Source organism: Lutjanus erythropterus, chromosome 6 (assembly GCF_056507025.1).
Source record: "Lutjanus erythropterus isolate fLutEry1 chromosome 6, fLutEry1.hap2, whole genome shotgun sequence".
In the NCBI taxonomy this organism is placed as follows: Eukaryota; Metazoa; Chordata; class Actinopteri; order Lutjaniformes; family Lutjanidae; genus Lutjanus; species Lutjanus erythropterus.
This window is the reverse complement of record NC_139322.1, coordinates 42,640,735-42,657,854: the sequence shown is the minus strand read 5'-3', so window position 1 is coordinate 42,657,854 and position 17,120 is coordinate 42,640,735. Positions and strand designations below refer to the sequence as shown.

Below are 17,120 nucleotides of genomic sequence, written 5' to 3'. Positions count from 1 at the left end.
AAGAATATACTTTAGATACTACTAAATTTTATTTTTATTTATTTGGTGACCCAAATAAAAACATAAAAACACAAATGAATGAACACATGGAGGCAGCAGCAGACCAACATCTCTGGTGTTCTGGGAGGTAAGATTACTGATGCTGAGGAATATTTGGCTTACATAACAGCTGATTCCTGCCAGAAAGGTCTGTCTCAAAGCAAGGTAAAGTGGTGAAAGTATTCTAAATATAGCGCACACTGGAACTGATACAGATTTTTCTGGGTGTCTAGAACATGTTTTACTGCTGACCTTGTCCTCAGCAGTACATTGCTTACCATCCATGCTGTTGCTCCTATTTGCTGATCTTCAAAGCTGAGTGAAATTAACTTCACTTTCCAAAAAAAATATTTTTTACCTCTGTGTAGATAATTTACATATATATTTATGTACTTTCTCTGTATGTTTGATATTTGCACAGTTTATTTGCAGTTATCAGAGTTGTTACAATCCCATTTCTCTGCTGTTGCACTCCTACAGATGTGAATGTGATGAATACATATCTTAGTGTGTTTAAATTATTTTAGTAAGATTCTGGACAGAATGTATGCACTAAGATCAGGTCATCATTCATCACATTTAAAAGCACTCAGCCAGTTGTATAACATCTTCTGTTTAACAGAAAAGCTACATTACAAACAGGGGGTGTGAAGTGAAGTGAAGGTGTGTGACTGACCGAGGCCACAAACAGGTCTCCGATCTTCTCGCTGTGATCCCACTCAGCCACACGGGACGCCAAGGCGATCTGGAACATTGAGTGGCACTGATGGATCTCCTGCAGGCGGTAAAAGATCTGATGCACTTTCTTGTGGTTTAGGATCCAGTTCTGTGGCTCCAGCAAAGGCTTCTGGTACTCCTGAGAGACAAAGGAAGGTCAGCTTAACACAATGCAGATCTGTGGCTGTGTTTCCCTTAGTGACAGGCCGTTGGATAATCGTATTGGTCAATGTCTGTGCTCACAATGTCAATAAATAAAAAGTGTGTGCTGACACATCTTTGGGCAGCCTTGTCAGCGTGGCTGCTGTGTTATTTTGTGAGGGTTAGATTGGAGCTCTGTACTGTAACTCTCCATCATCCAGCTGTAAATGTTCCTACACATCCTAACATACTTGTCATCATAGTTTGACAACATCTTGACAATACTCTTGCCATCACAAAGGACAGCAAATCTCATCTAAAACCATTACCTGTTAAACATTTGAAAATATATATTTCTTAATTATTATCAAAAGTGAGGAACTGTAGAACTAACCTTGCTTATTACACAGAACCACACACACACACACACACACACACACACACACACACACACACACACACACACACAGTTCAGACAGTGTACATGTGAACTTGGCTCCAAGCTAAGGCTCTACAGTGAATGTTCAGGCTAAAAACATAGTGTAATGATGATTCAAGTCAACTTGGCATGTTGGGGCTTTAAGAGACTTGGATTACACCAGACAAGCAGTATGGAGGCGTTTTATGTTTGTTTTTCATGTTGCTTTATCCGTTTGAAAACTGGTTACCATTCACTTCCATTGTTTGGGAGATTCTAAAACACTGTTTTCCTGTGAAACTCCAGCAGTGTTTTTGGACTAAAAAACTAAACCTGACCTTCAATCAGCATGAGGGTGAGTAGATAATGACAGATTTTTTTTAGGGTGAACTATTCCTTTAAGATCTGATTTACTGAAGCTTTAGGGTGACTTTGAAGTTCCAAAACAGAACACAGTGAACACTGTCCAGAAACAGCTGGACTCACCAGTTCTTACAATATGCTTATGTTTCATTTTCACATGACTCTCTCAGAGAAACAAGGCCTCTCCACATGTTACCTGAAGAGAGACGTGACTCACCTGCAGGATCCTCTTGAGAGAGTCCAAGTAGCTGCTCTCACTCTGCACAATGGAACTGAGGATAAGACGTCTCACAACCTGAAGGAGGCAGTGACAAACTAACATTCATATCAATGTGGAATGAACTCATACAATAACAATTAATGGGTTATATTGTAAAAAAGAAAACTAATATTGAAATAATGATGTGTCTAAAATAATACCTGCAAACAGAACAAACAAATAAAAGGTGGTCACTAATAAAGGCCTGATAACAAAAACATGGAAATACAATATATTACTGAACATAGAGTCATGTCATACCCAATTCTCTGCTGCTCTGACTTTTCAATCATAACACTGTTTTCATTCACTAATTAATTCCTACACACACACACCTTTAATGTGAAACATCTGCAGTGTTCCACTGACAGTAGATTTTCAGGACAAATATGGAAGACCTGATGTTGTATCCACAGTGTTAACACCAGGAAGAAACCGACAGGTATGTGTGTGATATGATTCTTGTGTCAGAAAAATTCCCTGTCTTGGTTCTCCTCTCAGTTGCTACCATGAATCACCAAAAGAAACACTCGATTAGCAGGGTCATGTCTATGCATCAGCATTAATGACCTGCTTTGCACTGACGGTTTATGGTTGAATGTGGGGCTGTAGAGGGCGAGATGTGAGGCTGCTCCAGGTGGACTATGATTTATGAAGGGAACATCACTGCTGGTGTGTTTATGTACAGTTTTATAAGTTTAAATATATATCACAGTTTTATGAATGAGACCCCAGAATATTTTGATATGTGAGTGTGTGCACTTGGCCTTCACACACACCTGCTGACTACTGAGTCCCTCTGGCATTGGGCAGAGTTGTGGTGGAGGGTGCTTTAACTCACACACAGACACATCCATGTAACCTGCATCATCCTTCCCCTCACCTGCAAAATCAATCACAACCACGTTATTCACAGAGGAGGCAACACACACAGGCTTGTTCCACATCGATGCCGGGCCACTGCAGCCTTCACTGCAGCTCATATTTATTGCTTTTCAATCCTGTGATATTAATTGGGAGATCATTCAAATCACAACTGAATATTTTCTTAAATGCATTATGCAAAACATCTTACTCCAGAGAAGTGAGTGCTGCTGTCGCCACTATACCTGCTCAGGACTGATTCTAAATGTCTGCACATTTTAAATTCAAAGAAATGTTCTTCAGTCTTGGTGCTAAAAGGGACTATAAATTTGATTTACACAAACTAAACACACTGTTAGCACACTGTTAGCAGACTTTGTTGATCTCAGTTCCAGTGTCTGTACCTGTGGAGTCTTTTCTCTGCAGAAATGACACTTTGCGAATCATGGCTAATTTTGTCTTCTCTAAACCGTCCTTGGTACCATTCCTCGCTGCTTTCATTAGCTGCTGCACCTGGAAAATACAAGTAAACATGTATAACAAGATGATGCTGATCACAGGTTCTCCCTTGAGATCATTTAAGTTAATTTAACTTCTGGTGGACCTTCAAAGATCTGACACCTTTAAATGTTGAGCAGATCAAGTCCCTCCTCCCTCACAGACTGAGCCATATCCATGAAACAAGAGAAGGAAAACATCCAGAGTGATTTATGTTCAGTCAGAGTCCTACCTTAGTGTCACAGCTCTGTCTGATCTGGGCAACATGAGGGGAACTGAGACGCACCGCCAGCTCCCTCCTGGTGACAGCACAGCGCTCCTTCAGTCTCAGTACATCTGCATGCAGCTGGCAGTCACACAAAACAGAAACCAACGCAACATCACATAAAGGCTGGGTACAATGTTGGCTGGTCAATACCTAAAGTTTTACATAAATGATGAGGAGTTGGTGTATCAACTATTGAAAACCTGAAAAAAAAAAATCGGAATATGAATGATCTGATCCAGTTGCAATAGGAGTGGCAATATTTTGGAAGATTTAATATAATTTAATCCTTTGATGGGTGAGCACATAAATATTTTGGAAAATCAATTACTTGTTCTTTTCCAATGTTTCTTCATCTTTTTTTTTTTTTTTTTCAAAATGTCACCTTTAGTTTTCCATTTATACTCCATATCTCCTGAAATACATCGCCCATTTATGGTATAACTAACATGTTACTGTTATTTAAATAGTTCAATGTGCCAAAATTTAAAAACTTTTATAAACAAAGAATTAGCTATTCTCATTCATGTTTTGCATAAAAAGCTTTGAAAAGTGAAAAAAGTGAACAATACGTACAACAAATAATACTTTGAAACAAATCTAATCTTTGACAAAACAAACTATTAATATTTATGAGGTTCCTCACTAGCAATATCCTACTGGCAATGGGAGATGAGGACACAGAAAAAAGTTGGAAGCATTCTGACCAGTGGCCATGCAAAATTATGTGTACACTGATGAATTAATCAATAAAACACATTTAAGAGTAAACTTAAGAGTAATCAATATTTCATCATCATCATTTCATTTGACTTTACTATCTGTTCTTGTCCTTTTATGTCACATATGTTAAGTAGTCCCTTGTGTATTTACTGCTGCCTTTGCTTATGCTGTGTTGCTCCGCCTGTTTCTGTTACAACCTCCAGTGAGTTTATTTATGTTACTTTGTTCATTCAACTTTGTCCTGTGTCCGCAGTCAGAATCACCTTTGAACTGAAGTGTAACACAAACCTGTTGCTAAGTTGTCTCATGTCCTCCATAGTTGTGTCATATAACTCAGTGTTGCATGGCTTGTGTGTTAGGTGTATATTACTGTTTCACTAACATATGTAACTGCATCTCAACATTTGATCAAGATCAATATGGTGACCACTGTATTTAATCTATGTAACTGTTTCTGCTGCTCTGCATGTATCAGAGGATGGACATGGTCAGTATTGGTTGTTGGTGTTGTGTTGCTCATGTGGTTTGCATGTACTGACATGATGTCTCACTGTTTCCAGTTGCCTGTGTGACTTGTGTTCTGACTTGTAGGATTCTTGTTTTGATAAGAGGGTTGGGTGACTGGATGATATATCACCTGTTGATGATGGACTGAATCCATCACTTTTTGAGCAGATGTGGGTGAGCTGGGTGAGGAGTGAGAGGAAAACAGCCTGCAGAGTCAGACTCTTTACACTCTTTTCACACGGTGAATTAAGCATTTAAATCAACCAAACCAGAGTTGGTGATTGCTGACTGAAGAGTGGACAGACTAACAAAGACAGTTTTGGTGAGTTGTACATGTTTTTCTGATGAGTTTGAATGAAGTGTATGTCCGAGGAGTTAAGCCAATGAAGCTCATCTTAGTTTGGTAAAAATGAGAAACTTGAATTTAAAAAGGAAAACAGGTGTGAGAATATTTAATTTCTTTGTGAGTTTATTTTGTTCATTGGCCATAGCGAATGTACGCAACGTGAGTAACAGTGTATTTTCTGCTTACACATCTCCCAGCTGAAACTTGAAAGGAGGGGGTGGGAGGGGGGATGAAGATATTGCCGGTCACTGGTCTTCATTTGGGAACTGTACCAAATGATGTGCTGCAAAGATTTGTTGATTAATCGATTATTTGTTAGCTATTAAATTACTTGGCAAGTTAGCAACTATTTTGATAATCAATTCATCAGAATTGTGAATATTTTCTGGTTTCTTTGCTCCTCTCTGACAGTAAACTGAATGTCTTTGAGCTGTGGACAAAACAAGACATTTGAGGACGTCATCTTGGGCTCTGGGAAACACTGACCAATATTTTTAAACATTTTATGATTGATAGACTAATTAATAATGAAAATAATCATTAGTTGCAGCCCTACAAATATGTTTTCTTAAGTCTGTAGACTCTGATGTATAGGCCAGCATGTCTCTGCAGCACCACGGTAATTTTACAAACAAAAATTGGGATTTAAAACCCATTTTAACTTAGAAATTATAAACAATGAAAACAGTGAGAGCAAACAAAAGACAACAGCAGCATCTCCTCTTTCAACTCTAAACTCAACCATGCTGCACAAGTGCCTACTTGCAGTTCATATTTACACACCACAGATGGATGGCCAAACCTGTACACACAAACCTGCCTGTGGAGTGTAAACATATGAAAATGTATCATTTAAAATCAGTCAGTAAGACTCAGAATCTGCTCAAACACTCAGTGTCAACTATTAGGTGGATGACAGCTTTCCAGATTTTTCCAGCTCAAGTTGGACACCTACCTTATACAGAAGTGAATCTTTTGTATTCAGTCAAGTCAGTCCTCCTTCCAAAGCCTCATAAAAACAAGCAGCTCATCCCCACACACTGAGAAATATCCTCTACATCAAAACACAGCTGATGAACTCCTGATTCCTGATGGTTAACTTGATGACACTGAAAGTTCACTCGACTGACACTGTGTCATTTTCTAAACACTAACACAAGAGCTGAGAGGGGAAAGTCCAACACATGAAGACAGAAGCAGAAGACAGAAGTGCTGACAGAGCGAGACTCTGCCAGAAATAATCCACTTCCTCTTTTCATCAAACCAGGTTTCATTCATACCGTACATTAAGTCTCAACTCGCTGTGGTTAGTCCTCACACTGCTGATGTCTGGGTTGGACCAGTATAGACTGTTTAAGGTCAGGACCACAGATGGCTGGAGGTTTTGTCCCACATTCAGTATCTTTAAATCCAACTGTGTAATGGATCCAGACAGATTTTTTATTAATTAATAATCAATATTCTTAAAATAACAATGGGTCGAATGACTATGAACGGTGTTGCTCATCACCAACTCGGCAGTTCCTCTCAGACCCACATGGTTTACTGTCTTTCGGTTCGTTGTTTTGGTTTTTGTTTTCATTGTTCACATTTGTTTTCATTGTTTATTGTTTTGGTTGAATTTCAGGTTCAAAAAGCTGTAAAAGTCATTGAGCCGCAGACAGCAGACAGACACAGTTAGAGACCAGCTGGTGAACATAGTGCAGCAATTAGCTGCTAAAGGACCAGATGTTTCATTTTTTGTTTTTTTTTCAGGAGTTGGTAGAACAGAGTTAAAGGAGAGTGGATATGGACTGACATCCATCAGGTGGACATGTTGCTCTGTGTCTGCTGCTATGTTTGCAAACCACAGTTTTATAAACATAACAAGGTGATAATGAAACAGTGAACAGTGTGTTCTGCTGCATCACAGCGGACACAACATGAATTATTTCTGCCTTTAATGTTTATTTAAGATATTTTCTCTAAACCAGGAGTGGGCAATTATTTTTCATGGGGGCCCATGTGAAAAACTGATCAGGCTGCTGTGGGCCAGACACAAATGATTTAAGGTCCTAATAATGATCAGATCTCTAATATTGTAATGATCAGAAGTGCTGGTCACTCTCTGAATTGCCATGTGATGAATTGTGGGCTAATATGCTGCAGGTTGCAGTGACAGTAACAGCAAAAAAAAAAAAAATAAACACGTATGTACAGCACTAAGTGAATAAAGTTACAGTTTAATATAAAAGATACAGTTCACTATCATTACCAATAAACACAACACTGAGCCCTTTCAAAATAAAGGTCTGATAATGATTTAATGGTAAACAAATTGCAGGCCACATCAAATCTCTCAGTGGGCTGCATCTGGCCCCTCTGGTCCGCTCTAATTTTTTTTTTGTATTATTTTTCCATGAGATTAAGGAATTATTCATGACACTGTTATAAAAGCATTTGGCAGTGTACTTAATGACATTTTTTTGACAAGTCCAAAATATATCACAGTATTTGAGATTAAGGAAACACACGACACAATTATAATGGTCTTGTGACTGCCAGTGTCATAACAAACACATCTCAAAGAACGTCAACTTTGCATTAAAAATGACATAATGGAACCGAACTTACACTTAATGACAAGTCATAAACAATCATAAAGATGTCATGACATGGTTATGTCAGTGTCATGCCATTCCAATAAAGTGTTATCCCTGTGTTATTATACACTAACACTGACAGTGACACTAACCGTGAGCTCAGAGATTTCTCAGTGATGATGTCTGATGCTTATAACAATAGTGGAGTGGTGAAAAGCAGCCCCTGCAGCTTCAGTCATTAGATTTGTACCCCAATCAGAGGGTGAGCTGATCTAAACTACCTTGAAACATTTCTATTTCAGGAACTATATAAATGTAAAAGGGAACTTGTGATCTGGGGAAATACAACTACAACAAAACAGAAAAAATGAAATCCTAAAATAGTACAGAAAGCAAAACTAATTGGAGAACTAAGTAACTTTTACCAAAATGCACTGAAATGATGCAAAGCTCAACTCCTCAATACATGACAGATGTAATCATATTACATATATTATATAAGATGTAAGCGGTAAACTTGAGTGAATAGTTACATATAATTTCAATCTACATGAAACTGTATGTTACCACTTATAGTTATTAATGTGTTTAAATGGTTGTACCAAACCAGCTAACACTTTAATATTTATGCAGTGGTGGAAAGAGTAGAGAAAATCTGTACTCAAGTACAAGTACTGTTACATTGATAAAATAAAAATATTATTCAATCACAAATAAAAGTACTGGTGTTGGAAAAATACTTAAGTAAAGTACTCATCTCAAAAACTACTCTAACTTTTAGTTCATTTTCAACCGCTGATGTTTAATACATTATCAACAGCAGAAATTCAATCAAAGATCTTTCGGTTCCTACAGATCTTCAGTCTAAATTTCTCCCAGCATCCTCTCTGTTCTCCTCAGTGCTCACAGTCACTTCTGCAAAGTAGGGTCATAAATTCACTTTTCCTTAAGCCATAGTTGAAAATGCTAACAATCAATTAATCATTAATAATTCATAAAGTTTTAATTGTTTAAATTCTCTATGGTGATTAATCGATTAATGATAAATCACTAACATCCTTACTCCAAACCTGCTGCTGTAGTGTTTAGTTTTTCTTCTGTAGGTACTGGTTTTCATTGGCTGACCTCTGATCAAATTCTCGTCTTATTGGCCACAAAAATGCAAATGAAAGGTTTGGATATTAATTCAACTTGTACTCAGTTCTCAATAATGGTTTTGAAAGTAACTTAGTAGATTACATGGTGTAATGAATACTTAAATACAAGTGGAAGTAGCAACTCGAAAATGTACTCATAAAAGAACAAGTACCCAAAAAACTTAATTACACTAATTTGAGTATTTGTAATTAGTTACTTCCGACCACGTATTTAAGCGAGCAGTGGACACCATGAGGAGGGGTGATGTGTTTCTCAGTCTGTGTGGATGTTCTTTGCTAATAAACTCTTTACCATTGGACCAATATGTGCTGTAAATATTCAGCATCTTTTGTTCATATCCATTTTATTATTTGTCCAAGGTTGCCTTTTGCACCAAATTGTAATTATTGCAGCAGCATTTACCCTTTCTTCTTATTTATCCTGCACCAGTGTTCAGCCAATAGAGGGCAGCAAAAGCCAGCTAATGGTACATTGCTTCACCACACTCTACAGTACGTTGATGTGGAGAGGCCACAGCCTTTCAGTCTTAATGCTCCTTTATTATTTATATTGTGTTGTGCTGTATGAACAGATGATCTTGACTCACACCAAAGTAAATCTGTAAATGAGTTACCTTGCTGCTGCTGCGGGCTGGAGGAACAGATTCACTGTCAGACAGCTCATCATAACTCTCAAACTCACTGGAGCTCCAGCCGTTGGAGCCACGGTGATCAGGTCTCTGGATGTCCTCATATATGTCATCGACATCTACACAAAGAACAAAACAAGCTGTGTGGTTTCATTTAATAAAGTCAATACTTGTGTTGTTTGAGTTACAACAACTGTTCAAGTGTGTAGTCCACAGTGTCGAATACTGAGTGTGGCTAGTCAGAGTTACAAAGTGATCACCTTCCACCGGCTGCTGCAGGCTCTCAGCAGGCACATCGTCATAGATGACTTCTGGGTCGCTGTCTGGGCTGCAGGTCACTGTGCTCTGATTGGTTGGTCTGTCTACTCCAGGTGTGTGATGTCCAGTCTGTGGACTGACTGAAGAGGACACCTCGTCCTCAGCAGTGCCCTCCTGAGTGTTCTCCTGAGGCCTGCAGCTAGTTACTACACTGCTGGACTTGTCCTGAGAGCCTTCAGAAGAAGGCTTTCCTACAAGAGAATAAAACCGTCACTTTAAAGGCCACATTCCAGTGATGGTGAATGTCTGTGTTTGTAAACATCATTTATACTGTGGATGTATATCTATCCATCTCCGCACATAGTTCTGATATGTAGCAAAGTATTTCCATACAGAAACATCTGAAACAGAAACATACTGAGGCTCCACTCCTGTCCCTGTTGAGAGACCTACATTTGTAGAAAGTTCTTCATTAAGACTTTTCCTCCAGAATGTTTCAGAGACATACTCATTGTTCTTCTCCCTGTTGTTGTTGTTGTGTCTGAGGATAGCCTCCCTCAACCTTACCTTGCACTCACAAAGTGTTTGAGTCTTTGTTGAACAGGGCCTTAAACCACGTTTAGGTTGAACTCACAAATTGAAACATCCCATAAGATGTTATGGTTTCAAAGTGAGATTTTATTTGCACCCCTGATTGTATGACAGATGCATCAGAGGAAGGTACAATTTGAAAACAACGAGAAGGTCAGAATGACCTAAAAAAATAATTCATCAGTAAATGATAAAGTGATATTTTAATGTCACAGTACAATGTGTTTGTATACTCATTCTCTTTGCATGTTTTGTCAGCATAAGAGGTTCAATGATAAACTAAGGCCTGAGTATTGAGCTTTGCTATAGTTTTAGAGTGCCACAGTCCAAGTTGATGTGTTTACTCACTCAACCAATCCACTCCCAGGAAGCACACCTAAAGACTTGGGATAGTGATTTATTCTCTAGTGAACACATCACTGCCTTCAGGGAAGATTACTCATTTAAATTCATGACACAGGAAGCATCTGAAGAACAGGTTTAACATACACATCACTGTGGCCTGTCAAGACTGGCACAATACACACTTATGACTGCATCGCTTATTACAAAAACACAAGCTCACTACTTCAATATTCCTACAATTACTACATGTACAATCTAATGACTAAAGTCATTGTAAACTGCTGTTCAGTTGGTTCAATTAAAGTTCTGTTTGTGGATTGGTTGTGTAAACACACACACATACATTACAGGGTAAGGACATCTAACCATAGATACAGATATGTAGACACTGAGATCACAATTTGATGTGCATCTGGCCCTATTTAGATGACCTACAGTCTCCACTTTACTGTTTAAACAGCGCATAATTGTATAGCACACTGGGTTTTATTTAGTGTCTCAATTAATCACATGTGTGTTTTAGGCCTAACACAGAAGTGTCATCTTCCATTCCCTTTAAGATCCAGGTGTACCTGCCTCTGGTGCATTGTTATTTCAATGACTGATTCAAGTTGGCAAGTTTGAGAAGGGAACAGAGATGCTGAAATGATCCACTTGTAGTGATGCAAGTGGTTACCCTGCAGGTTGGGCGGGCCAGGTCATAAAAATTTACTTAAGACTTTCCCCACCATTGACAATTGCTGTTTTCACTGCAAGGCCGTGGGGTGCGTTGTGCATCATCTGACAAAAAAAACTGTCACTCAAAGAAGAAGAAAACTGTCAGAATTGAGCAGCAGAGGAAGAAGACGGTGTTATTGAGCATGAAAACATTGGTAATCGGGGACAGATCCACGGGGCAGGGAGCACTGTGACCCAGGCACAGAGTGGGGCTGCCCACACTGCAGCCCCCGGACCCCACAGCAGCTTGGACAGAGCCAGGCCGCTCTGCCGGGGCAGAGAGTGTCCCCAGGCCTCTTGGACAGAGAGTTCTGTCAATATTTGGCTTAAGAATGTTTTTTTCACCAAATGTCTTTTTCCCAGGTTTTTTTTGTCAAAAAAGTGATTTTTTTGATGCAACCAATCAATATTCAAGTGCTTATAAAAAATGAATGAAGCTAGAAAAAAATCAATCTTTTGTGTCTGAAACTATAAGATCTGTTCTTTCTTTTGTTGACATGTTAACATGTTCATAGAACTAAATATTCTCTGTGTGTTGAAAAATCAGTACTGGTGCTGGCTAGCAACTAAAAAAAACAGTGGTGGGGAAAAGATAATGATCAATAACTGATGAGCTGCAGGTGGGTGAAAGCATCTCCCTCTATCCTAACAGTGTGTGTGTGAGAGTGCTGTGACATTACAGAGCACATGGAGACATTATTACAAAACATTCATTTCTGAAAGCAGCCTCTCTGATCATCTGATCATTTAAGTGAATTGTGAAATACAACACAACACGCCATAAAGAAACTGCCTCAAAGCTGGTGCTATCACACTTCATTAAAATGGTCAAATGATCACAGAGGCTGCTTTTAGTTTCATTTACATGTTTGCAGTAATGTCACAAATATCGTTAATATTTCAACAGAAAAACTAAAAACTGTAAACTTCACAGGAAAGAGGAAACTTTCCAGAGGAAACAGAGGAAATCATTTCTTTAGACAGCTCTGATGGAAATCAGGATTTATAAGGATTATTTGCAGAAGTGGAGTTATCAGATGTGTATCAGGGTGTGCAGACTAACTTCCTAACTTCTCAGTATTTCACAAGATTAAATTATGATATAGAGCAAACACATGTATTAGACAGTTCTGAGTTGTGTTAGTTGTGTGTATTTTTGTGTTATGTATTGAGTCTTACTGTGGGCATAAAAGTTGAATGTGCACTGATGTATTTTTCTGTTATTGGAGAATTATTAAAATATTACTGACCCCAGGAAGAGTAGCTGCTGTTACAGTACAGTAGCTACTGGGGATCTAACAAACGAACAAACAAAAAAATACCAAATTCTATCACTATCATGTTTGATTTTCTCATGAAATCATCACAACTGGCTCAGAACTGAGAGTCAATTCTACATCTTACTGGATCTTGATCTCTCCAATATGGTGACCACGTAAATGCATCAGCCAAAAAGTGATCTACATTTCCATATCTACCAGCAGCTACTTCGGCTAACAGCTAACAGCTAGGTGACAGTGGCCTCATGTCACTGGTGGCAGGACATTCCCGTTTGGAAAAGAATTACTGTCTAGATAGGACTTCGGCTCTCTATTCTAACTCATCACAGCCTTCATTTGCCTTTTTCTACTTCTTTAGTCTTTACTATAAGCTAGCTACTGCCAAAGCTAACACTACAGGCAGGTTGTATACCTTTGTTTAATCTCAGTGTGAGCTCTGAAACCACACTGAGCCACTCCTTGGATCGATGTGATGTCTGGACTGTCCGAATGAAGGAAAACAAAGATATCTTCAGTCTGGTGAGTATGGACTAGAACTTTAATCTGGCCTTAAAAACTGACCCTGAAAAGGCTCCAGGCCAATAAAATTCTGTTTTCTTAACAAGTTTTCTTGGCAGTGACAGGGACAATACATGGGGGGAGAAAAAAGAAATAATAATAATAATAATAATAATAATAATAATAATAATAATAATAATAATGAAGCCTCAACTGGACGTAAGCCCATGAAATATGTAAAACATATGGCCTGACTCAATCCAAACCCATTGGGTCAGGCTGTATTTTGGGCCATTGGGTCCCATCAGGTCCCGTCAGGTTTGGTCATAGATCCACTCTGTCATGGACATGGAGGACAGAAGCTCACTGCATTTCTTACCTTCATAAATACTGTTTGGTTGCCAGGTACTCTCTGAATCTCCAGTCACTCCCAGGTCAGAGGAGGTGGAACATCTGGAACAAACATGTTCATGTCAAGTTAATTCAAAGAAAGAATCATTTCTATCACTTTCACATGTCTTATGTTTTGTACCAAAGCTTCCTCTATTCCCTTAAAGAGAACTGAAGAAAATTCAGTCATTATCTACTCACCCTACTCACCCTCGTGCCGATTAAAGGTTGGGTTTATTTTGTTAGTCCACAAAACACTGCTGGAGTTTCACAGGAAAACAGTGTCGCAGAATCTCCCAAACAATGGAAGTAAATGGTGACCAGTTTTCAAATGCAAAAAAAAAAACACTGGGGAAAAAAATGCCTCCATACTACTTGTCTGGTGTAATCCAAGTCTCCTGAAGCCCCAACATGCCGTTTGCACACTGTCACACCACACACTCAGTTCAGGTGGTGTGTACATGAACATGGCTCAGAGCTAAGAATCTACAGTGAAGATTGAGGCTTTGATTACACCAGAAAAGCAGTATGGAGGCATTTTATGTTTTTATTCTGTTGTTCTTTTACATTTGAAAACTGGTCGCCATTCACTTCCAGTTTTTGGGAGATTTGCAATGCTGTTGTCCTGTAAAACTCCAGCAGTGTTTTGTAGACTAAAAAACTAAACCTGACCTTCAATCATGAGGGCGAGTAGATAGTGACAGAGTTTTCATTTTTTCAGTGAACTCTCTCTTTAAAACTGCAAACAAGACATATTTTATCTGTGTCTGAGGTGTTTTCATTCTGTCAAATGAAGATGACACCAGCAGGTTTTGTGTGCAGTCTTATCACGTGACAAGGAACTGAAGTTTTTACTATGTGTAAATGCATCATGTGTTTATTGCATTGTAAAAGCTGGGGAATATCTAACCTGGGATTTTTCCACTTCAGTTTAACTGGTATGGAGGGTGAGGGCAGAGAAAATTGAGGCCAGACTGAATTATATCCAATACATCAGACATACACATGTTGTCAGTCTGTTGTTGTTGGGTCTTTTGTTGCCATGGAATTTATTGAGCTCTGTTATAAATGTTGGACCCTGTATAACTTTTATCAACAACCCCAAGAAGAGATGAAACGGTATGAAAATTTAATATCATAATTATAGTGATTAAATCCTTTACCCAGGATAGCAAAGGCATAACCCACCCTTCTGATTGGCTTAAATGTGAAATGTTGTTCATCCAATCATAGAGATCAAAGTTCTTCACAGGGAATGTTTAAGATTTCCACTCAGGGAACCTTTCAGTTGTTCATTTATACTCAAGATGCATTCATGGCAAAACTGTCAGTTGTGTTTCATGATATTTTGTAAGACATGGTGAAGTGACAAATCAGGAGCAGTCACTGATGACTTTGGATGTCAGGACTGAGTAATAAGCCAGTAGGCAATGATGGACAAAAACTGTGAGGCTCAAAACTTGCTCATGCAATGATAGCTCACTGTGATGAGCCCAGCTAAATGAAGCTCAGCAGTTCAATCAGGAAGACTCTCTTTATGCCTCATTCAACTCTAACTGTCTTTCTCTCCCCCTTTCTCTTTACCCACTAATGCTCAATCAGCTATCTATGGGCGCTCACTCCTTAAGTCAACCAACCAGACCCACAGACTCCATCAGCCAATCAAAAGTTTAAATTTTTTCCCCTCTCTGCCGCTTTCAGCTGTCATTTCAGCACAGCTCATCATAGCTGTACTACACCCTTTATGCATGATGATGTCACGATGGAGTCTAATTACCAAAGACTTTTCACATTTCTCACCTTGATTGTTCACATGTCAATTAAATATACGCAAAACTGATCATTTCCACTTAAAACATGATCACAACATGATCTTTTTTCATGCAGCCCTGCTGTTTTTTCTTTAACACAGCTTCACACCACAGAGTCAAAGGCCATTTTGTGATTTTGCTGGCAGCTGGATTTGGTTTGTGTTTACCACATAAAGTTCAATTCAATTGTTTTGGGTTTTTTTCAGTTCTATCTATACTGGACAAAGACAACATTCTACATTAATGTGCACAATGTGTTTTTCTTTTCTTGGCCCAAGATATTACATACGACCCTGATTTTAAATGAATTTTAGATCACTGGTTTTCTTGTGCTTGACTTACAGATTTTAGTGTGGTCAGTTAAATGTTTTCTTTTTGATACAGGCTGCAATCTTACCCCTCTGGTGACTCCCTGACATCCATATCTGGAAAAAAAGAAAATGCTGAGTATAAGAATACAATCCACAGGTGTACAACCACTCATTTTACTACATCCATACTGACTGTGTAGAGTCGACCCTACCTGAGCAGTAGTGGTGGTACAGTGAGAAGTTGTGGCCCTTCTGTACTGTACAGGTTGTTCCATTTATGTCCTGCCTTACTGTCTCTTGGCTTTGGGTCTTTGAGTTGCTTGTCTTGGTGTAAAGGTCTGACACTCCTGTGTCTCTAGTCCAGTCACTCATCTCTGGAGGTCCAATATCATCATCAAACTCAAACTTCTCCCCCTGCTCATCTTCATCCTCATCTTCCTCTGTGTGGGGTGTTCCATTAGGTATTGACACTGAAGAATGAAGCAAGTGATTTAGTGCTAAATACTTCCCTGTTTCTCACACAAGTGAGCATACATTTTCAACTCAGATTTAGAAAACCTGCCATTTTGATTTTGTTTTTTGTGTCCCCACAGTGTGCACGAAACCTGAACACTACAAGCTTTAAAAACATAGTATTGTGTGTCATAGACTATTGCAGTTTTCCTCAAATGGATACACAACAACTGAAACCAAGTCTAAAACTCAAAGCTCATGTTTCAACAACAAGACTTCACATGCCTGATTTACTAAGATCCCAAACAGAGTGCTAAACTGTGTGTGCATTTTAACATATTGCACATTGGTTTGTGTGTGCTTTGCAGGTGATCAACTACACTAATTGTGTAAATGACAACAGGTGCAAAGAAAGCAGGATTTAAATGAGGGTTTTCCATGTGTTACAGGTTTCAGCCATGGGGAGTTTGGACAGAAAGCAGATTGACTGCAAGCGCAAAATGAAATTCAATCCAATGGAAGTGTTAGTGGAAGAAACAAATAGACCCTTTTACAGTTTGTAATCAATGAGAAAGTTAAATGCGAATTTTGGCAACAGAAGTATGGCAGACTACAAGAGCTCGTCAATGGGCTGCTGCAAACACAAACTGTTTTGATCGCCTCCTCAGTCCAGTCAATACATTTAATAGCTCAGAGCCATAGATGCCACTGGCTGCTCTGAAACGGTCATGATCCTGTTGGATTTTTGAACAACTTATATCGAACACTGAAATATCGATTGTGAAGTATCATATACTCAACAAACAGACATTTTGATGCTGATAAAATGTTCAATTCAACCTTTGCATCTTGATAACGCCACTGGATGACTGGGGGAGAATGCCAAAATGCACGCACAGTTTTTCGATGACGTCGGCTGTAAAAGAGTCTATAAACATAATGTTAAGCTACAGCAAGA

General features: G+C 38.8%; 1 protein-coding gene across 1 annotated transcript in view; it reads right to left on the bottom strand.

The window, feature by feature from the left end:
- Positions 1–17,120, bottom strand: part of LOC146326240 (rho guanine nucleotide exchange factor 10-like protein) — a 67,758-nt gene that overhangs the window by 31,345 nt on the left and 19,293 nt on the right. Inside the window, exons 3-12 of the mRNA XM_084722000.1 lie at positions 15,922–16,179; positions 15,796–15,823; positions 13,577–13,650; positions 9,769–10,017; positions 9,494–9,627; positions 3,532–3,645; positions 3,206–3,314; positions 2,717–2,820; positions 1,896–1,973; positions 716–895 (exon numbers count right to left, since the gene is read on the bottom strand). Coding sequence (XP_084578126.1) covers positions 716–895; positions 1,896–1,973; positions 2,717–2,820; positions 3,206–3,314; positions 3,532–3,645; positions 9,494–9,627; positions 9,769–10,017; positions 13,577–13,650; positions 15,796–15,823; positions 15,922–16,179 — 1,328 coding nt within the window. The remainder of the gene's footprint in view (positions 1–715; positions 896–1,895; positions 1,974–2,716; positions 2,821–3,205; positions 3,315–3,531; positions 3,646–9,493; positions 9,628–9,768; positions 10,018–13,576; positions 13,651–15,795; positions 15,824–15,921; positions 16,180–17,120) is intronic.